Genomic DNA, 22,691 nt, shown 5'->3' on the forward strand with positions numbered 1-22,691 from the left:
GGTGCAGCCAATGGTGGGCATTAGCCATCTACATGTGCAAAGCTGAGTGAGGATCTGGGCATGGTGGGTGAGCGGGGAGCTTGGGGGGGGGCATCCTTGCAGGGCCTCCTGAAACTCCCATGAGGAACTGATGCATTGCTTCTTCTCTGGGAACTTTTTCCAAACTCTTGGATTTGCAAATGCATGTTGTACATGGTGGGGGAACATGAACACACATGCCCCCCCCCCCCGCAAAATGGCCATTAGGGCAGAGAACTGGTTTTTTTTAATCCCACCACTGCTTTTAACTATGCAATTTGGGATGAACACCCTGGTGTGGGAGTATGAACAGATTTCCAGAAAAAAATTGCAGACTACAGGAACCATTAGTACTACTCAGGTGACCCTGAGGACACAGATAAATCTCCAACTGCTTCAAAGACCCTAGGATGCAGATGACCAATAGCCTACAAGGAATACAAATCCTTTCATTCCCCACCATCCAGTCAGGATGAGAAGCAAAACGGCTTCAAAGAAAAAAACAAGAGTGTCAAGTTGCCTCCTGAAAAGGTACCTTTGGAACATTCAAAACATTAGGAAAAAGAGTAGTAAGTTTTAATCTGGAGATGGATGGATGGACAGAGATATTGTGAGATTACTACTATTTTTGGAACTAAGAATGTGGCATAACCCTAATTTTTCATCATTTAAGTATATGAAATAGTTTCTTTTTTATTATGACTAATTATAATAACATGTAAGCACCACGTATATGCCAGTCAATTCATTAGTGCTCATGATGGTGCCATTTCTTTGCCTTCAGAAGTTTTCCATTTGGAGCTCAAATTAAACAGGGAGTCTGATGCTCCTAATTCTATAATAAATTTAATTGCTGACTTAAAAAGTACATGAGAATTTAACATTGTGATAATATTTTTAAAAATTATGACAAAGAATTTTTTATACTGCTGAGAAACTTTGCAATCAGGTATGAAAAATAATAGGTCACTGGATTTAAAACAGCACTTTGTCTCTTTGGTCTTTTACTTTAAAATAGTGTTAACAAATATTAGTGGATCCACATTTAGATTTATCTAGTTCGAGACAATCTGTTAAATTCCAATATGCTAATCATTTTAAAATAATATATCATAAGCATAACTGATATAGGCATGAATATAGGTATCCTAATCCAGCTGCAAGATTCAATAAAATTGACACATGTTGTGCACAATACAAAGGTAAACTATTATATTTCTGCAAATCTAAATGGAGGATATTTGTATATACAGGTGAAACTCGAAAAATTAGAATATCGTGCAAAAGTTCATTTATTTCAGTAATACAACTTAAAAGGTGAAACTAATATAGGAGATAGACTCATTACATGCAAAGCAAGATAGTTCAAGCCGTGATTTGTCATAATTGTGATGATTATGGCTTACAGCTCATGAAAACCCCAAATCCACAATCTCAGAAAATTAGAATATTGTGAAAAGGTGCAATATTCTAGGCTCAAAGTGTCCCACTCTAGTCAGCTAATTAAGTCATAACACCTACAAAGGGTTCCTGAGCCTTTAAATGGTCTCTCAGTCTGGTTTAGTAGGAATCACAATCATGGGGAAAACTACTGACCTGACAGTTGTGCAGAAAATCATCATTGACATCATAAGGAAGGAAAGCCTCAAAAGGTAATTGCAAAAGAAGTTGGATGTTCCCAAAGTGCTGTATCAAAGCACATTAATAGAAAGTTATGTGGAAGGGAAAAGTGTGGAAGAAAAAGGTGCACAAGCAGCAGGGATGACTGCAGCCTGGAGAGGATTGTCAGGAAAAGGCCATTCAAAAGTGTTGGGGACTTTCACAAGGAGTGGACTCAGGCTGGAGTCGGTGCATTAAGAGCCACCACATACAGAGGGATCCTGTACATGGGCTTCAAAAGTCGTATTCTTCTTGTCAAGCCGCTCCTTTACAACAAACAACATCAGAAGCATCTTACCTGGACTAAAGAAAAACAGAACTGGTCTGTTGCTCAGTGGTCCAAAGTCCTCTTTTCTGATGAGAGCAACTTTTGCATCTCATTTGGAAACCAAGGACCCAGAATATGGAGGAAGAATGGAGAGGCACACACAGCAAGATGCTTGAAGTCCAGTGTGAAGTTTCCATAGTCTCTGTTGATTTGGGGAGCCATGTCATCTGTTGTGGTTGGTCCACTGTGCTTCATCAAGTCCAGGGTCAATGCACCCATCTACCAGGAGCTTTTGGAACACTTCATGCTTCCTTCCTCAGATGAGCTTTATGGGGATGCTGACTTCATTTTCCAGCAGGACCTGGCACCTGCCCACACTGCCAAAAGCACCAAAACCCGGTTCAATGACTGTGGAATTACTGTGCTTAATTGGCCAGCAAACTCGCCTGACCTGAACCCCATAGAGAATTTATGGGGCATTGCCAAGAGAAAGATAAGAGACATGAGACCGAACAATGCAGAAGACTGAAGGCCACTATTGAATCATCCTGGTCTTCCATAACACCTCAGCAGTGCCACAGGCTTATGGCTTCATGCCACACCGCATTGAGGCAGTAATTGCTGCAAAAGGAGCCCAAACCAAGTACTGAGTACATATGCATGTTTATACTTTTCAGAGGTCCGATATTGTTCTATGTACAATCCTTGTTTTATTGATTGCATGTAATATTCTAATTTTCTGAGATTGTGGATTTGGGGTTTTCATGAGCTGTAAGCCATAATCATCACAATTATGACAAATCACGGCTTGAACTATCTTGCTTTGCATGTAATGAGTCTATCTCATATATTAGCTTTACCTTTTAAGTTTCATTTTTGAAATAAATGAACTTTTGCATGATATTCTAATTTTTCGAGTTTTACCTGTAGTTGTTTAATTAAGAAAACAGTGTACTATTATTAACTATTATCCTTCAGTGTCTTCATCATGTTACAGTGAAAACAACAGCTTCTAAATGTTTTCCATAGGCAGATCCCTCTATTATATTTTCTTTCCTTGCTAAATTCTTGAACCTCAGAAATATTCATAGGTTTCCTTCTGTATACCAAAAAGCCCACTTAAATGTTTTTAATCTTTCTATCTTTCTTTCAAGTACTTTATAGTTGATTTGAAAGTGTATTTTGGATCTTTTCTACATTCCCATCTCCACAATTAGAAGGGACAGACTTTGGACTATATACTTGCAAAAAAAATGGTTATATATAATAATTATTTTTGATATAGAGTGTAATATATGTTAAGGAATTTAAAAGCAGCATTCTACAGTGGTGCCTTATAACACCATCTGAATTCTTATTAAGAATGACAAGGCAACAAATAATTATAGGGTATTCTGTCAGTTTCATAAAGGTTAAGCCAAATGTAATTCATTTATAGATATGAAACTATAATGTATATAAAGGCATTTGTTTGCCTTTGAGGCATAAATTGGTGGGTTTTGTACTGATGAATGATGAAAGAACTTTAACAAAAATAAAGCAGTCATTTTGAATTGGAATTATCAGTGGACATCACCCATAGTAGGCAAAAATTAGTTCACGTGTTTATCAGGATACCAAGACAAAGGGATGAGTGATTATTTTTGGAAATAAATGGTGTTATATTATCCTGCACAAATCCGGTGTGCAATTTGGTGTCTTCTCCTGAATCCCATTTCTTTTCAAAGAGCAGATGTCACCTACAACCAGATAATCTTTGCCCAAATTCATCTTCCCCAATTATATCCATTCTTAGACGAGGAATCCTAGCTTGCTGTCACACGTCTTATTCAGAGGTGGGTTGCTGACAGTGTTGCTGCTGGTTCGTTTTGCACGTGCAGTTGAGAGTAAATTGTTCTGCGCATGCACAGAACATGAAAAAAGCAGTAAAAACCGTGAAAAAATCAGTAAAAAAAATGCCGGCAACAGCATTGTCGACTGGGGTTCGGGGGCCTGGTCAGCCTGGGTAGCTGCCGGTGTGGACGACCAAGGCCAAAATACCACTACTGGTTCGCTCGAAGCAACCCACCTCTGGTCTTATTACCTCTGTTACACTATAAAATATACTTTTTGTGAGGTTACTCTTGAAGACCACATTGAAGCCTCAAATGGCCCATGATGCAGTGACATGGATAGGTTTAGCATACTTAAGTACATCCATATACAAGTGAAACTCAAAAAATTAGAATATAGTGCAAAAGTTCATTTATTTCAGTAATGCAATTTAAAAGGTGAAACTAATATATGAGATAAGACTCATTACATGCAAAGCAAGATAGTTCAAGCCATGATTTGTCATAATTGTGATGATTATGGCTTACAGCTCATGAAAACCCCAAATCCACAATCTCAGAAAATTAGAATATTACATGCAATCAATAAAACAAGGATTGTACATAGAACAATATCGGGCCTCTGAAAAGTATAAGCATGCATATGTATTCAGTACTTGGTTTGGGCCCCTTTTGCAGCAATTACTGCCTCAATGCAGCGTGGCATGGAAGCTATCCGCCTGTGGCACTGCTGAGGTGTTATGAAAGACCAGGATGTTTCAATAGAGGCCTTCAGCTCTTCTGCATTGTTCGGTCTCATGTCTCTCATCTTTCTCTTGGCAATGCCCCATAGATTCTCTATGGGGTTCAGGTCAGGCGAGTTTGCTGGCCAATCAAGCACAGTAATCCCATGGTCACTGAACCAGGTTTTGGTGCTTTTGGCAGTGTGGGCAAGTGCCAAGTCCTGCTGGAAAATGAAGTCACCATCCCCATACAGCTCATCTGCGAAGGAAGCATAAATAAAGTACTCCAAAATCTCCTGTTAGATGGCTATGTTGACCCTGGACTTGATGAAGCACAGTGGACCAACATTAAAAGATGACATGGCTCCCCAAATCAACACTGTGGAAACTTCACACTGGACTTCAAGCATTTTGCAATGTATGCCTCTCCATTCTTCCTCCATACTCTGGGTCCTCGGTTTCTAAATGAGATGCAAAAGTTGCTCTCATCAGAAAAAAGGACTTTGGACCAATGAGCAGCAGACCAGGTGTTTTTCTTTAGCCCAGGTAAGACACTTCTGATGTTGTTTGTTCTTCAGGAGCGGCTTGACAAGAGGAATACAACATTTGAAGCCCATGTCCAGGATCCGTCTGTGTGTGGTGGCTCTTGATGCATCGACTCCAGTCTCAGTCCATTCCTTGTGAAAGTCCCTAACATTTTTGAATGGCCTTTTCCTCACAATCCTCTCCAGGCTGTGATCATCCCTGCTGCTTGTGCACCTTTTTCTTCCACACTTTTCCCTTTCACATAACTTTCTATTAATGGGCTTTGATACAGCACTTTGGGAACATCCAACTTCTTTTGCAATTACCTTTTGAGGCTTTCCTTCCTTATGGTGTCAATGATGGTTTTCTGCACAACTGTCAGGTCAGCAGTCTTTCCCATGATTGTGATTCCTACTGAACCAGACCGAGACCATTTAAAGGCTCAGGAACCCTTTGTAGGTGTTATGACTTAATTAGCTGACTAGAGTGGGACACTTTGAGCCTAGAATATTGCACCTTTTCACAATATTCTAATTTTCTGAGATTGTGGATTTGGGGTTTTCATGAGCTGTAAGCCATAATCATCACAATTATGACAAATCACGGCTTGAACTATCTTGCTTTGCATGTAATGAGTCTATCTCATATATTAGTTACACCTTTTAAGTTGCATTACTGAAATAAATGAACTTTTGCACGATATTCTAATTTTTCGAGTTTCACCTGTGAACCCCATTAACCAGGTGAATGGGCTTCTTACAAGCTTCCAGATATAATTCAGGATGTTATCTAAAGGTCTAAAATGGATACGCTATTAACAGAATTCCCTTTCTTCAATGGTATCTGCCTGCCCACATGCCCTACAAGGAAACAAAACACTCTGAAGGGACCTACCAGGTGTACCTTTAGTTGTGGTACCTGCCCTTTGGAATGATCTCCCTCCCCTCAATGAATAGTTGCCCCAAACCTTTTGGCTTTTTAGAAAAGCACTTAATAACTTGGGTTGTTTTTTGGGCATTGGGTTCAGGATGTCTAAAATGTTTGCTTGGAAGAGTGTAGTAAATGTGAGTTTTTGATCATCTACCAGTGCTTATTTACTGATTTTTAATTGTAACTGTTCATTTTGTAAACCTAATTAATTGTTGAAGGAACTAAAAGGTAGAGTAAAAATAAACTGTACATCATTGTATAAGAGTATTGTGACAGAAAGGAATATAAGATCTAGCCAACCGTATCTGTACACTTTTATTATTCATTCAGTTAGGTGCTGCCCACCTTCTTGTGTGAGGAGGACCAACAGCAAAGTTCCCTCTTTTACATACCCTCCCATTTCTGTTGCTTTTGCATTCTGCTTACTTTGTTCTTCTGGATGTCAACTGTGAAATGCTTTGAAAATAAAAATGCTTCTCTCTTTTGTTCAACTGCTTCTTTTCCAAGTACAAAAACGTGTTGCACTGTACTTCAATGAATCTATAGGAAGGAATAAGCTTAGTAATTGATTTTTGGATAATCTGTTTTGTCCCCTCTTCCCATTTTTCGCTCTTTCTAGTTTTAAAGTTACCATAGTACATTGGATTTCTAAATCCTGTGGAATTAACTGAGTTTTAAAAATATGGTTTTGGTTTTTAATTTTAGAGAACAATGTGGTATACTAAATTTACTAAATACTATACAATGCAAAAATATCTGAAAAAACATTACTGTGGAAAATACTGGGTTCAATTGCATAACAGGTTAGGACATTATTCCTTAAAATACTTGCTTAATCATTGTAACGCATCCCAAAAAAATGCAGTCTCAGAAGGATTTTTAGTCCTCCAAGCCAAGTTTGACTCCTTGTGACTACATGGACATATATATTTCTCCTTCTCTCTTAGCACTTATATGAAAATAAGTATGCTTTTCCTTCCCTATGTTACTTTTTTTAAAGATCAACCAATGTCAGTTTGGTGCTATATAAAACAAACAAATAAAATTATGGGCACATAAGAATGTCAGCTTTATCAAGCATCATCCTGCTCTACCCATTATTACTACCTACTAACTGTTTCTTATGACACACTGATTACTCCAGTATATGACTTCTAAGAATGCAGTTTGAGGGAAAGGGCAGATAAGGTATTCAATGACCCTTACAAAAGAATTAAGCAGTGTAATTTTCAAGGAACGGCCTGAGCTAGAATGAATATGCAAGAGAGACAAGTGGAATACCAGCTATGTCTCTTAGCAGTGCAGTCTTAATGCAGGTTTATTTGGAAGCAATTCTTAATGCAAATTAATACATGAAAGATCACACGTAACAGAATCAAAGTAACCGAGGGCCTCAAAACAAGGAATGATTTGTATGTTTGAGATGTTTTAAAAACTGCAATGTAACTAATTGTAACAAAATTAGCTGATTGAAAAGAAAATTCCAGAATGTTGCCCTGTAACCAATTTGGGGGATCAGTGGCAATGATATAAAAACATGGAATGAGAAAACAGAATTTGCAATCATATTGTTTACAATTAATGCCTTGATAAAAGGGTACAGTTGTTCTTGAAAGACATGCCTTTTTAAAAAATTATAGAATATACTAGTGATAGTCACATTTTATAATTTATTTTGTAAAATTAAGTACTTTTTCCATATGATATTAATGTGGTCAACATGACATAGGGAATACATTATAGGAAACTGTATATAAAGCAATTTATTTTAGTACCTTATCTTCTAAATTAATTGAACTATATATTATGTTCTGGGTATATTATTTCTGCAGCTGTCCAAAGTAGATAATTATTAATTCCAAAAGGTTTTAGCAGAATTCTAGTAACAAAAGTTCCCATATTGTATTAGAAAGCTGTATTTGCAGATAAATAAAAAAATCTAAATACATAATTATTAGAAAATTATTAAATAATTATTAAAGGAAGATCTTTCTATGATAGAAACAGATACAAAATAAAAATTAGTTATAATGTTTTACAGTAGATGTATATATTCCAGCTTTAGAGAGCATGGCTTTCTAATCCTTGGAACGGGAAACAAATGTAAATGCTATTGTAAATGGCTTTGAAAGTTCAATCCATTACTATGAAACATGATTTCCTGTACTGGAAAGAGACATAAGGTTTAATGTTGATTTACATTCGACTTTAATCACAAGAAAGGAAACATTTCGCCACAAGCTCTAAAAACAAATAAACCTGAGTAAACTCAATTCACAAGAAAAATAGTATTCATTATTGCCTTTATAAATAATTGACTTTTTTGAAGATGAATTCATATTCAAAACCAGGTCTAGTGTTTTACATAAGTTTTACAAAATATGTAAGAAAAATTATTGCAACTATTTGTCCAAATGATTATTATGAGAATGCTAATATTCTACATGTAATGAGAAAAAAATGCTGGCACTATGGTTCAAAATATTGTATCTGGTTCTACTAAAACATCAGGAAAGAAATTTAATTTTATCATGTTCCTCTGAAGGAAAATTAATAACTATTTTTATATTTGGTAAACTGCTTCATTCTGTTTACATAGGCTCAGAATCCAGCTAAGTCCTCTTCAAAAACAGAAAAATCATCTGACAGCGTGCTTTGGTCACTAACAGTGGACCCTTCGTTTACATCTTCAACATCAGGATCTGAATTTGCTGTGCAATTTGTTTCATTAAGTATTGAAGGAGATCTATATTCTTGGACAGCTAATGGATGACTTTCTAAAACATTATTTTCATTATGACCAGTGGAAACTGAAGGGCTGCTTGCATCTGAATCACAGACTAAATTTTGCTGAGAAACAAGAATATCATTTTGAGATTTTAGACATGTGTCCATGAAGAATAATGAATGACATGCTGCTTTTTGTTTCTGATACAGAGGTCCATTTTTTCTGGATGAAGCAGGTTTTTTTTCAAATGCAGTTTTAGCTTTTGAGTTAATTTCTAATTTATTATAAGCATATTGAGTTTTATTGAAAGACACTGAGGGGGAATTCAAAGTCTCAGAATTATTTCTGGAAACTTCTTTGGCACAACATATATATGGAGTATTTCCCGTCCAAGTACAATTATTTGAAAAGAAACTTCTAGGTATTGGTGACTGCTTTGAAATGTTCTGTTTAGATGTCTCAAAACAATTACTTTCAGAAAATAAATCTGAAGGAAAATGTTTTCCAGTAACAACAATATTTGGATTACAACTGATGGCTGTGCTAGTACTAATAGTAGTAGTAGCAGCAATTTTTGTAGAGAAGGATGAAGAAATTTTCCCATTTATATTTCTCAGGTTGCAAACTTTGCTTTTAGGATTTTCCAGAAAGGAAGTGGACAACACTAACTTTTGTTTTTGGAAAGATGAAGTAGATGATACTTTCAAGTTGGCACCAAAATTTGAAAAATGCTCCGTAACTTCTGTTGAGACTGGTTTTAAAGTCTTTTTTTGTTGTATAGTTGTCTCAGATATAGTTGGGCATGCAGTAAATGAGAACAGGGTTTTAGAAGGATACATTTCTACAGGAGTTGGCCTAGGTTTTTCTGTCTTAAGACATCTATTAGTATTTTCCAACAGGTTAGTTTTCTTGGTGTCATTTTGAGTGCCTTTTGGGTCTAATATATTCAAACTACTACTTGAGCCACAAAAATTGAAGTTTGGGGTTTGTGTTTTGAATGCAAAACCAAGGGAATTTGATAAACTACATTTATTGCCACTTTGTCGTTGTAGTTTTTGCGAATTTTGTTTCTTCTGATTATGTGTTTCAACATCTAGGCAAAACAAGCCATTTCCTGAAATTACCTTTTTGGAAAAGCAAAATTTTGGCAATGTATTTCTTTCATGTAAATTCTCTGCATGTAATTCATCTGAATGTATTTCACGTTTCATGTAATGTATATAACGCAGCTCCTAAAATAGAAGAGGATACCATACTTATTGCAAATTTCCCAAAATGATTAACTGGTTTTATAATTATTTTCTACCAGCATTTCAGATTTATCTAGAATGTAGCAGTGACCTGACTGAACTGACTTTGGGTGATCTTTAAAAAGCTGAACAATGCTGAACATTGTTAATAAACCCCAAATCTCTAATGTAGGTTATACCGTAAGTTGAAAAAAACATTCTGTAAGGTAAAAAATACCAAACCAATTTTGTGTTATTGCCCTCCAAAACTACAATAGTCACATAGTTAACAGGAGTCAGAACTGACTTGAAGGATTCTTTATATTACTAAGTTACATGTTATAGTACTTAAATTTAGTTAGATATTACTAAATAAATACCCAGAAATAGCACAGTGAGCAAAGAATAAGATTATATTATTATTATTATTATTATTATTATTATTATTATTATTATTATTATTATTATTATTATAGGGCGAATCATAATTTGTCTTTTTTCAAAATGTTATCCAAGTAATATGGAGAGTATACAGTGGGGCAAAAAAGTATTTAGTCAGCCACCAATTGTGCAAGTTCTCTCACTTAAAAAGATGAGAGAGGCCTGTAATTGACATCATAAATAGACCTCAACTATGAGAGACAAAATGAGAAAACAAATCCAGACAATCACACTGACTGATTTGGAAAAGCTATAGGGAAGAGTAGGCCACTGAAAGCTGTTACTTTGGATGACATCCTCATTGAGCAGATAAATCAATTGGGGCAGAAAGCAAGACAGTGACTACTAGAAATGTTTAACTGAATGCTTGAAACAATGTAAGATTCCTAGTGTCTGGCGAAAGGTTACAGTTGTAGAAGTTTTAAAACTAGATAGAGGCCAATAACCCTAAGAAATACAGTTCAATTCTCTCTTATGCCATACCTATTTTGTATCTTTGATACAAAATCACCTCACTGTAGCTGTAGAATACTTTCTCATACCACAGAAGGTTGGATTTCACCCTGAAAAAAGTTGTATCACGCACATCCTGAATTTAACCCAGTATATCAAAGATGGATTCCAAAAGGGCAATGTAACAGGAACTTCATTCATAGATCTTACAGCCGCATGATACCATTAATCTTAGGAGAGTGAAGCAAAAAGTTCATATGACATGACTAAAGATTTTATATATAAATATCATCAGGAATCTGCTTGACAACCGTATATTTCTTGTGGAGTTCCAGGCGAAGTAGATGCAAGAACCAAAGAAATAGCTTAAGGTAGTGTATTGGCTCCAATTATTTTTTATATTTATACAAATGAACAGCCACTCCCTGAAGGTACTAACAATTATATGCTGATGATCAGGCAATGGCATAACACATATGTATACCTGCTCTTTTTGTCCTGATCAGGGTACACTTGAGGACCTCATGGCAGCATGGCAGAACGCAATTAACACTGCTAGTTCCTGGGCAAGATTTCTTTGATTTGTACATACTTTAATCTTTTATATTTTAAATGTTATGTTGTATAATATGACTTATTTTAATTGTGATGCTTCTGACACAAATAAACAAATGTGTTTCAAGATGAAAAGAGAAGAGATATGAATATTTTATTGAAGTCTCTCTCTATTTGTGAGGTCACTGCAATTGGGTTAAAAAGGATAGTATCTAGCCAGATACAGGAGCCCTTAAAGTATCCAGCTTACATTTGATTTACAAAGGCATTAAGACGAAACATGTAATCTTACCTCATGACTCATGTTTTGAAATTTAGTAGTTGCTGACACTGACATATACTGAGTTGGAATATTCTTACCATTTTCCAAAACATCTTTTCCTGGCACTGGCTAAAAAAAGATATTTAAATTAAAAAATGTTTTCATAGACCAACTGAAACATCTATTACCATCTTCTACATACAGTAACTTACATGAAACTTATCTTGTTCAATTTTATCTTCCCATTTGTTTTCAGGACTTACAGATGTAGAAGGTTCACCATTTCCGGAAGGAATGTCAGCTAAGATGAAAGGTAAAAAAGAAAAATGTATTGTCTTATATACTGATGACTATATTAAATATAGTTTATATAGACTATATTAAATACAGTGAAATAGTTTTAGCCATAACTTCCATGTTTACAATTAGTGGAGGAAATGAAACATAAATACAAAGGGAAAAGTTCCCTATTTATATAAAGAAAAGCTTTTAAAGTAAGTATGAATCATTTCAATAGCTGTATCATCCTACCTTTTGGAATATCCAAACTAACTTCAGTGATAGTCAAGGCTGAAATATCCTTAACTATAGATTTTATATCTAGCTGTATTTGTTTGCATTCTGGCTGATCTTCATGACCAGATGCCATCTGCATCAGCTCAAGCTGAGTCTTCATTCTGTACAACAACAAAAATACAATTATATGGGATTCCCTCTTGCTGTTTTTTAAAAAAATGAGAAGCAGTATATAAAAAACATCTATTAACATAGAATACAAATGAAATATTTAATTAAAGAAACTTATTTGTGTCAAGCACAACTGATCTAAGTGAAATAAACTAAGTGAAAAACAAGTTGATTTTTATGGAGTTACTATCAGAAAAAAACACTGGTCGAAAACTAATTTAAAAATCCTAGAATTTACAAATAGTTCAAGGAATAGAAAAAACAAAATCCAGACAACCAAAAGATTAGGAGAAATTATTGAAAGAAGGTAAATACTAAGTACCTTTGTGATCAACAAAATTCATAAAATTATTTATTTTTTACATTGTGAACAGGGATTTGTCCACCTGATTGGTAACTGTACCAATCTAATTTTAAACTATATTTGTTAGCTATGTAGCTAATATTAACATTTCAATAAGAAAGTAGATTTCTTGACTTAAGAACATAAATCATACTCAGAATTTGACCAGTTATGGAAACTTGTTATTTGACTTTTTCATAATAAAAATTCAACATCCCTTAATATTTGTCGGTGAAGATATACTTACTGTATATACTCGAGTATAAGCCTAGTTTTTCAGCCCACTTTTTGGGCTGAACAAAGCCGCCTCGGCTTATACTCGAGTCAGTGAAAAATTTGCCCGAAATGGAGGAGTAAAAGGGGCGGGGCCATGCCGCTGGGTGACACTCGTGAATGGCCCAGTGCCCCTGTGAGTTTCCCCTCCCTCTGTGTCAGTTTGCCGCGCAGCGCGCACCGCACCATCCCCCCTCCTCACGTTCTAATGTAATGCAGGGCTGTCTTACGATTCCCCTTCCTCCCCCTCCTGCCGCTCTGCAACGATGTCCCACCTCCTCCTTGTTATGGCAAGCAGCCACATAGCGATGTCCCACCTCCTCTGGTACAGTGATCCAATGATAGGAATCACTGTGCCGTGTGTCATAGGAGGCGGGACATCGCTCCTGCGGCTGCACGGGACATCATCATCACAGCGGGACATCAGCATCATGAGGTGAGTGAAGTATTTCATTGAATACACCGCTAGTTTACTGTTTTTCTTTGAAATAAATATTCAAAAACATTATTGGTATCTATTTTTATTTTTGAAATTTACCAGTAGCTGCTGCATTTCCCACCCTAGGCTTATACTCGAGTCAATAACTTTTCCAGTTTTTTTGTGGTAAAATTGGGTGCCTCGGCTTATATTCGGGTCGGCCTATACTCGAGTATATACGGTAAGACGGGTGTCAGCAACCAGCTCTTTGGACCCTCTGCGGCAGCTCCCTGTCCCATCACTGGCTGGCCCCTCCCCGTCACTCCTCACCTGGCTTGAGAAGGTAAGGGAGACGGCAGAGGATGGAGAAGCAGCCGGGGTTGATTCTCCGGAGCCTCACTCTTACTGGAGCTTATTCCAGCCCTTGTTGGTCCTGGGCGTGCCTCGGTCACTTGGGGAGACGTGCAACCTATTCTCTGCCCCAAGACACAGGCCCGACCCGGCTGCGACCGATGCCAGCCTCACTAACATGAGGGCTGGCGGGGTGGGAATTAGGGGGAACAAGGGAAAGAGAGACGGGCCCACAGTGCCCAGCCGCAGCTTTAAGCAGCTCAGGGCAGTGGGAAAAGGGGACTGTTCCCACCGAACCTCACACGCCCATCCCAGGTCAGGAAAGTCAAGGTTGGGCCAAGCTGGCAAGCTCTTCTTGGGGCTCTTCGCTACTCCTTTTCTTTCTTCTTTTGGGAAATCCAGGCTGGTTGAGGAACAAATGTAAACTGCAGTGGAGGCTTCCATTCGGGCGATCTTCCTCCTCCTCCTGTGACCCCCTGGCCGGATGTGTCAGCACAAGTGAGCAGGTGGGTTTGGCTAAAGCGCAGCAAAGGAACGTCTGGGCAACTGCTCGCTTGAGGAGCTCTGTTTGTGCGCCCACTCTGGCCACACCACAATTAGTCAGGGGGTCGTGAGTGGAGAAGGAGGGTCACCTGAAAGGAAGCCTCCACTGTGGTTCGCGCTTGTTCCTCAGCCAGCCTGGATTTCCAAAATGAAGAACACACAGAGAGAGATACAGAGGGGAGGGAGAGACAGAGAGAGGGGGCGAGATATAGGTAGAGATACAGAGAAGGGGGAGATAGAGGGAGAAAGGGTGAGACAGGCATAAAGAGATATATAGAGGGAGAGAGGGAGGGAAGGAGGGAGGGAGAGAGACAGAGAAGGGTTTTGTGGTTCCTGGTTCTCTGTCCTAATGACCGGCTGGGTAGGCGTGGCTAAGGGGGTCATATGACTGGGTGGAAGCGAGGGACATCGAGTTGGCCACACCCACCCAGGTTTTGTAGTTTTTGTAGTTTTCTTTCTGTGGGAAAGGGGTCCAAATAGCTCTTAAAGTGTTTAAGGTAGCAGACTCCTGTCTTAAGACAAAAGGTTACACTTTTATACTTGTCTCAAAACAGTAAGTTGCAATATTGAACTCATCACTATTCTACTTGAATTTGATAAGCATAATTTTTTAAAGATGTTTCACTTAATATAGTCATAAACTTTTACACAAATCAGCACATAAAAATCTGATGAATAAAATATCTGGTGATTTTTTTAAAAACCACAAAATCATTTTCTTCTATTGAAAGTAATTACATACAATTGGGTTTATACATAAAGTACCTTTCACGCCTAAAAATATTTCCAAGATTTTACAATTACCTAATGTACATAATGCTAAATCCACTTTAAGTTACCTTTGGTTCAAATTGCATGCAACCTGTGAATTAAGAAAAATGAAAATTAAGTTATTTCAATTATTATACATTACAACCCACTATATTATCACAATATTTTCAGAAATTAGATAATTAACCAATAGTCTATACTGATTATTTCAACGTAAAATCAAGAAAAGTTTTAAACATCTGATATACTGCTTGAAATGAAGGCATTTTGGGAATCTATTCAATGAAATCCTCAAATATTTTGTTTCTAATTCTACCATCCAAAAGTCTGTATACTATCATGTAAGTTTGCATGTCTGAATATTCAATGCCCAATCACGCTTCCAACTAACAGAATCTATGTTGCACATTTTACACAGGGCTAAAAAAATTAGTGAGGACATTTTAAATCATGGAAAATTATTTTCATTCTGTCATTTTATGTTGCTTTTCAGATTATCTCATTTCTTACTTTCCATTAAGATTTGGAATTAATGTTTTGATATTTAGTCTTGCTTTGTTTTATTAGCTGTATTTTATTGTTTGATGTCTAATATTGTTTTCTACACCAATTTTAATAACATTAGTCTGTTTAAATATGTTGAAAGGAAATGAGATGTTTCAAGATGAATAATGTCTTGATTTTGTCTTGCAGTAGAAGTCGTGTACATATAGAACACATCCCTCTGGATGCCTCTCATTTCTCTCAGAGTGCATATTTAGTTGTGCTTTATGAAGGCATCTCTGAATCCACTATCTAAACATTAGAAAATATAAAATAGTTTAGCTATTGTTTAGGACACACCTACAATTATATTTAAAATACATTAATTACTATTTTAAACAATATGGACAAACAACAAATCACTTTATTGCAAATCCAAAACGAAATGTGTTTACCTCTAAGAAATGCTGTGGATCACATTCATCTAAAAGGTTTTCACAGTCAATCAGAATATTTTCAATTGTTTTTCGGTGAGCTTCTTTCATATTCTTCCATATAAGATGCTCTTTCTCTTTTCTTTTCTTCTGGCTTTCAAGGTTTTTAAGCAACTCCTTCTTTCTGGTTTCCAAAGCCTCATAGAGTTTTTCAAATTCTGTTTTAATCAATTCCTCTTCATTCTGCATTAGGGCCTACAGTAACAGTGACAAAGACAAAACTACGAGCACTGAAATGTTCCTATCCATGCAGAAGTCAAATTACCAGAAAGCACCTGTATTGTGTTTCTGTGTCTTTGCACGCACATATATGTGTATGTGATGCTTTTGTCAGAGTTGACTTCTGGCAACTGACTTTTTAAAAAAACAAAGCCCCAAAAATGTTAAATTTGCGTGTCTGAGGGGGGCAATCTTTTTGACTTTGGGATTGCAATTTCTTTTTGAAACCAGCCTAGGAGAAGAAGGCCACAAGACAAACCAGTGGTGGGTACACTGCTACAGGACCGGCATCCACCATGTGCACAGTGCATGCATGCGTACGTACCACCTGTGATGCTCCAGCTGCTTGGCAGAGCGTCACACAGGCACCGTAGCTCGGTGCGCTAAAGCCTCAATCGGCTCAAATACAGGTAAGGAGGGCGGGTGGGCCCTCCGGAGCACCGTACCGGAACAGTACCTGATGCTCCCAGCAGGCACTGGTACGCCCGTACTGGGGCGTACTGGTCATATCCCGCACTGAGACAAACTGATATCCTATCACTGTAGTGAGGTAACATAAATTTGCAGATATTTAAGATGTTTTAATTTGAACATTATCCTCTACTCCACCATCACTATTCATAAGGGCTATGTCAGATTTTTAAAAGGTAAATCATGTGCTTTAATTCTATGCAAGGCCCTCAGCACTCACTTCTACTTAACTAAAATATGCAAAATGCTAAAAGCTGGAACATTTCAGATCCTTCAGAGGTTTTGAGATTGAAAGCAGTCCCCCTACTTTATTCTGTCACTAGGTTGCAACTATGACCAAAATTAAATGCTGTAAGCACTCTATTAGAGTTACTATGTTTTTATACCCATTTTAGTTTGTTCAAAGATTACTGTGCCCAACTTTCAGAATTACCAATAAATAAGATCATTGATTTTTTCCAATTATTTCAATTCACATATAGAAGTCTAGAAAAGTTAAGTTTGGGTTACTTTCCCTGGAATTTTAATCCCAACCAAAAAGTGTATGAATACTTGAAAAAAAGAACTCCAAGAATATGCTTTTATTTAATTAGTTATGTTTCAGTATTAGATTATTATTGGCTATATTAGAAAAAAACTAACATGGGAAGTAACTTTTATTTCTTTTAACAGAAAACCTCCCAATCCATGTCATATTTTTTAAAAAAGTAAAGGAAAACACATATATTCAGAAAAGCTTCTGACTGTTTTCAATTCCAACAGAAACAAAAGGATCAAATGGTTTATCAGTATCGTGTGAAAAATGGTTATATGTCACTTTTTCAGGAACATTGTAACTTTGAAAGGTCACTAAATGAACTGTTGTAAGTCAAGGACTATCTTTATACCATTATACCAATGGTAAAATATGCTTAGAACAGAATTGAGAAAAATTTGTATTTTCATTGTATTTATGCACAAACACAATCCATTTGGTGAAATAGTTTTTCTCAGTTGATTCTCAACTTGTTAATTCAGCTTACCTCTTCATCCTTTGGAGATACTGAGATTTCATTCATCATTTTCAGTTGCAATTCTCTTATTTTCTTCAGGTTACTAAAGAAGGCTAGCTGTAGAAAAAGTAGTTTAAAAAGTTAAACCAATTTGAGATGCACAACACTTTATTTCTAATTACTTCAAATATTTTGAATAATTTTGCTTAAACCAAAAAAAAAAACAGCAAAAAAGGTTCTCGTTTTAATGTTAGTATTATGTTGTTTAGCTAATATAGAAGGATTCAGCCTGACTTAGATTTCCAAAAATATATTCTGAAATAGGAATTGCTTTCCTAATTTTACTGTTATTTCTTAGAATTTGGCTTACAAGTTACAATTTTAATTAAGGTCCTCAATCAGACATATTCCACTGAGATCAATACGTTTGGTAAAAGTAAATAAGAGCTAATAAGTTAAAGGAAAAGGGAGAGCACAAATTAATGAACTGCTTATTTACATTCTATCCCAATTTTCTTTTGCTTATTTATTTGGTGCTTTTCAATAAGTAAGTCCATGAAGCTTTCTTGGAAATATTTTCAAATGTGGTTTGCCATTGCTCAATTGCTTGCTCAAGGCCATACAACTAGTTTCGAACCTAAGGCAGGGCTAGAACTCATGGTCTCCCATGCCTTAACCACTTTACCAAACCAGCACTTTTCTTATACTATGCATTTTTAGTGCTGCAAATGATACTTAGTAGTATCATTATTAGTATCCTTTTATTTAGTATAATAGAAAGATGGGCTAAAATACATAACAAAAACAATGGACACGATGGCAATCAAACACGATCCATTAGTATTTACTAATGGTAAATACTAGTAAATGATATTTGCAGAATTTTGTTTAAATTTTCACTTCCAAGTTAGTTTGCTGCTTTGTTTTTGCTCTTCTATTGCACACCAGTCATTCATCAGCAGTGATAAATGTCAAGCACTTCTAGGAGCAACTAAACAATTTACCTGAAAAGTAATATCCTTATATTAAGTGGTCAGTAGAGGGGTGTGCATAAGTGCACTAAAGTGCCTATGTCCCTGTCATTGTATTTTTATTCTTATTCTCATTTTTGTTTGACAAATTCCAATAAATAAATAAAATAGATGGACCTATCATTCTCTCAATGTTGTCTACCTATCTACCTACCTACCCATCCATCCATGCTTAAGATCTGCTGGTTCATACCTTTTAGGTTTTCCTATCTTCGTATAAAATTTAACTATTATGATTGAATAGCTAGATTATCTCAAATTAAGTTACTGCTATACTTGCACAAGCATTTTGCTGTGTATATTTTATATACATCATTTAATTATGTACACATTACATTCTAATACACTAAAACAAACTGTGAATAGATTAGATAGTCTTCTGACTTACGACCACAATTGGGACCAAATTTTCTGCTGCTAAAACAGTTAAGTGAATTGTGCCTCATTGTATGCCTTCTTTTGCCATAGTTAAGCAAATCATTGCAGTAGTTAAGTCAATCTGGCCTTCCTCCCCAGATTTATTGGGAGTCAGCAGAAGTTGATCACACAATCACAAAATACTGCAACCATTATAAATATGTGCCTGTTGCCAGTATCCTAATTTTGATTATGTGACCATAGGGATGCTGCAATGGTTGTTAAGTGCAAGGATCAGTCATAAGTTATTTATTTCAGAGCCATTGTAGCTTTGAACAGTTGCTAAAGAAATGGTTCTAAGTTGAGGATACCTTTTGTACTAAAAAGGTATTCTATTTGTGTTTGTAAAAGTTTCATCTACTTCTCAAGAGCTTTTATTGATTCATGCATGGAGTGTGTCCTATGGTCACATAGAACTCTATTCTCATTTATCAGCCTCCCCTGTATTGACTGTCTTCAAATGTGTTGGGCCTCAAGAGAGGCCTTTTTAACACTTCTGGAAAGCATCATAGACATTCATTCCTACAACTGCGTATATGTTGGTCTGTCTTGGGAGGCCCACGTCACTTTTCCAGGGTCGCTCCCTTCCCTCCACTCCACAGATCAGCGCGTACTTTTTCCTCCTGGTACACCGTGTCGATGAGGTTGACTGAATGGAAGACGCCACGATGGTCTTCTGACACGCACTGCCCGCAGCCTCCAGAGCGGCACATCCGGCAGTAGAGCTGCAAAAGTCGCCCCGGGTGTTTCTGGCAGATCCCGCCCAGAGCAGCCAGTTGAGGGACCAGACCTGACGAGTCCACCTCCGCTATCGCTTCCAGGCTAGGCTTCGTCGCCGGGCTAGCAGCCCTGAACAGTTTCACCACCTCGGCTAGCGTGGTGTTGACAGGTAATGCAGAGGCCCCGCGGTCGGAAGGGAGCGAGCAGAGTTTGCGGCACAGCGGGCATGACAGAGTAATGGAGCCTCCGTCCCGTGATGGGCGGCCAGGAGCCCGCGGGCTCTGTTGGAGCGAGTCGCGGCTTCGAGGAGAGGGCCTCGATGCGGAGGAAGAGGGCAATACGACACTTGCAGCTTGACTGAGATACTCGACGACGCAATGGCGGCAGAAGTTGTGAGAGCAGACGGGCAGCGTGACCGGATCCTCGAAGAGCGACAGACACACCGCACAAGTCAGGCTGGCCTCCATTTGCTCAGGCCTTGCCAGAGTCCCACCAAACGAGGGTCAAGATGGATGTTTAGTGCTCTAAACAGTCCTTCCGAGAAAGAAGGACTTTCCTCCGACTCTCCTCACGCTTCCGCCAATAAACAAACGCCCAGCTTTCCTCTATTTGTCATTTACTGAGAACTACCATTCTCAGACCACGTCCCACCCCCTTATTCCAGTAAAGAGCCAATTAAGAAGAAAACGAAACCGTTAGCGTTCAAACTCCTTTCTCCCCGCCTCTTAATATAATTCCAACGGATAATTAATTCAGATTGGCAGTGTTTTCCGCCAATGAACTTGCAGGCTTTCCTGTTTTGCGAACGGAAGGCAGAAAGAAGTCGAAAAGAAATAGTTTGTCCTGGGGATTACATGGTAGCTTGAGCGAGCTGTGTTTTTGTAGCTTCTATGAAAGCGGGCCTATTACATTTTGAGACTCAAAAAAACTGCGTTTCTCATGAAGTATTACCGTAAATAGATGGAGCCAACTCGGAATGCTGTACCCTCCTATCCATGTCCTTTCAGAAATAAGCCCTATGAAGTTTGCTCATGTATAGGATTGCTGTTTCGGAGTATTTTATGTGGGGCTTGATATGCTACCACTTGAATATGAAATAAGTTGCATTTTAACTGTTACTGGAAATAAAAGTCACCTTTTTAACGTCATATATGCTGCTCAAATTAAATTGGAATATTACAGATTTATAATAAAGCGGCATCACAAGAAGAGATATCAGTGCTTATTTCAGTATATTAATTTCAAAAGGACAGTAGTCTATTTCTTCTTTTCAATCAGTGGCTTGTCAGATGGGCTACTGTTGAACAGAGATTTACTAATCTTTCAGAAACAGTTGGATATTTCTATAGTTTTTTTCTTCACTTACATGTCCACCACACATGATAATATGATCCTGGTGTCTGATGGCATTTCCAACACTTAGTTGATTTATCTTTAAACATTTTGCCCATCTTTCTGGTGACGTATGCCATCTAGAAAACATTTTATACAGGTTCTTTTTATATGCTGTTGCCATTGTTAATTTATAGTTTCTTTCCCATAATTGCTGCCACTTATCAAGCTCTATCATATATCCAAAGTTTTTTGCCCACATTATCATTGTTTCTTTTACTTGTTCTAATTTAATATGTAATAGATAATTATACAGTTTTTTTTATCATTCGCTCTTCTGTTCCTGTGAGTATTTCATCCAGTTCTGTCAGCTTCAAATAAAAGACATACAGCTTAGCATCTTTTCCGTATCTCAATTGTATTTGCAATTGTGTATACCAAACCATATCAATTCCTTATTCTTCTGAACTTGTTTCTGTTTTAGTTGTCCCTTTTCTGATAGAATATCTTTATACCTAATAATATTTTCCATCTTAATATCTTCCATTTGGATGTGTTAATGCTTCCATTGTTGAAATCCACATTGGTATTTTCAAATAGTGTTTCTCTCTAACTTTCTCCCATACTAATAGTAATATATATATATATATATATATATATATATATATATATATATATATATATATATATATATATATATATATATATAATATGTTATATTTATGCTGATAAATAAATAAAGGGAGACTAGTATAGATCTATTTCAAGCTATTTAGCTCTCATCAGCTAGCCACACCCTTGTTGGAAATCGAACCTGTGCTCTATTGCCTCTTAGGCAGATGTGTTAACCATTGAGCTACAGAGCTCGACTCCTTATCAGCCAGCCAGGGTGAGAGGTATATATTTAAAGTCACAACCCCTGGTATGCCCAAATATGGGAGTAAGGTCACACTTCCACTCTCTGTCTTCGGCTCATCACAAGAGACCATCCAGACAGAAACCCAATATTTTTTACTGTTGCCTTTTTAAAATATATATATATATATATATATATATATATATATATATATATATATATATATATATATATATATATATATATATATATATACACACATACATACATACATACATACATATATATATATATATTTGAATAAACACAAACACCTTAAAATCATCTTCTGTTACAAATTGTAGAAAGTGTGTCAATTGGTTACAAAGAACTTTCGTGCATCTCTTCCACAGTCATCACCTATGATTCATATCAAGTTATATATTTTACATCAAATATATTTATATATATTGCTATCATCATACCTCATCCTTCATATGATTATAGTTGTTTTAATGTCCCTTTATAACGAACATTCCAAAATTTAAAACAAAACCACATAATGGCATTCCCTTATCTATTTTCAATATCATCCAGCCACATTATATCTTTATAACACATTCAAAATAAAAATTAATGTTTAATAACAAAAATTTTAGACCTCTTTTCTTACTCATTGTTTACAATTT

General features: G+C 36.7%; 1 protein-coding gene across 4 annotated transcripts; it reads right to left on the reverse strand.

Moving 5' to 3' along the window:
- Nucleotides 1-6,251: 6,251 nt before the first annotated feature.
- On the reverse strand, nt 6,252-21,020 carry LOC116513121 (tripartite motif-containing protein 59-like). Of its 4 annotated transcripts, none has more exons than XM_032223969.1 (9): nt 19,730-20,998; nt 17,698-17,784; nt 15,947-16,180; nt 15,077-15,099; nt 12,154-12,299; nt 11,835-11,923; nt 11,653-11,751; nt 9,807-9,914; nt 6,252-6,494 (listed from the first exon to the last, which is right to left on the reverse strand). In XM_032223969.1, the coding sequence occupies exons 1-9, from the start codon at nt 20,300-20,302 to the stop codon at nt 6,486-6,488; spliced, it is 1,368 nt and encodes a 455-aa protein (XP_032079860.1). In that variant the 5' UTR covers nt 20,303-20,998; the 3' UTR covers nt 6,252-6,485. The 4 variants fall into 4 exon arrangements, with proteins under 4 accessions (XP_032079860.1, XP_032079861.1, XP_032079859.1 ...); XM_032223968.1 differs by lacking the exon at nt 6,252-6,494 and adding an exon at nt 6,555-8,120 and having other exon boundaries at nt 19,730-21,000; XM_032223970.1 differs by lacking the exon at nt 9,807-9,914 and having other exon boundaries at nt 19,730-20,992.
- Between the last annotated feature and the right edge of the window lie 1,671 nt (nt 21,021-22,691).

The sequence above is a fragment of the Thamnophis elegans genome, chromosome 9 (genome assembly GCF_009769535.1).
Source record: "Thamnophis elegans isolate rThaEle1 chromosome 9, rThaEle1.pri, whole genome shotgun sequence".
Taxonomy (NCBI): domain Eukaryota; kingdom Metazoa; phylum Chordata; class Lepidosauria; order Squamata; family Colubridae; genus Thamnophis; species Thamnophis elegans.

Coding starts and splice junctions, on each gene's coding strand:
- LOC116513121 (XM_032223967.1), bottom strand. CDS start 20,302: ATGGAGGCCAGCCTGACTTGTGCGGTGTGTCTGTCGCTCTTCGAGGAT. Junction 12,300..15,076: donor GCATGCAATTTGAACCAAAG/GTAACTTAAAGT, acceptor GTTGTTGTACAG/AATGAAGACTCAGCTTGAGC. Junction 11,924..12,153: donor TAGTTTGGATATTCCAAAAG/GTAGGATGATAC, acceptor CTTTCATCTTAG/CTGACATTCCTTCCGGAAAT.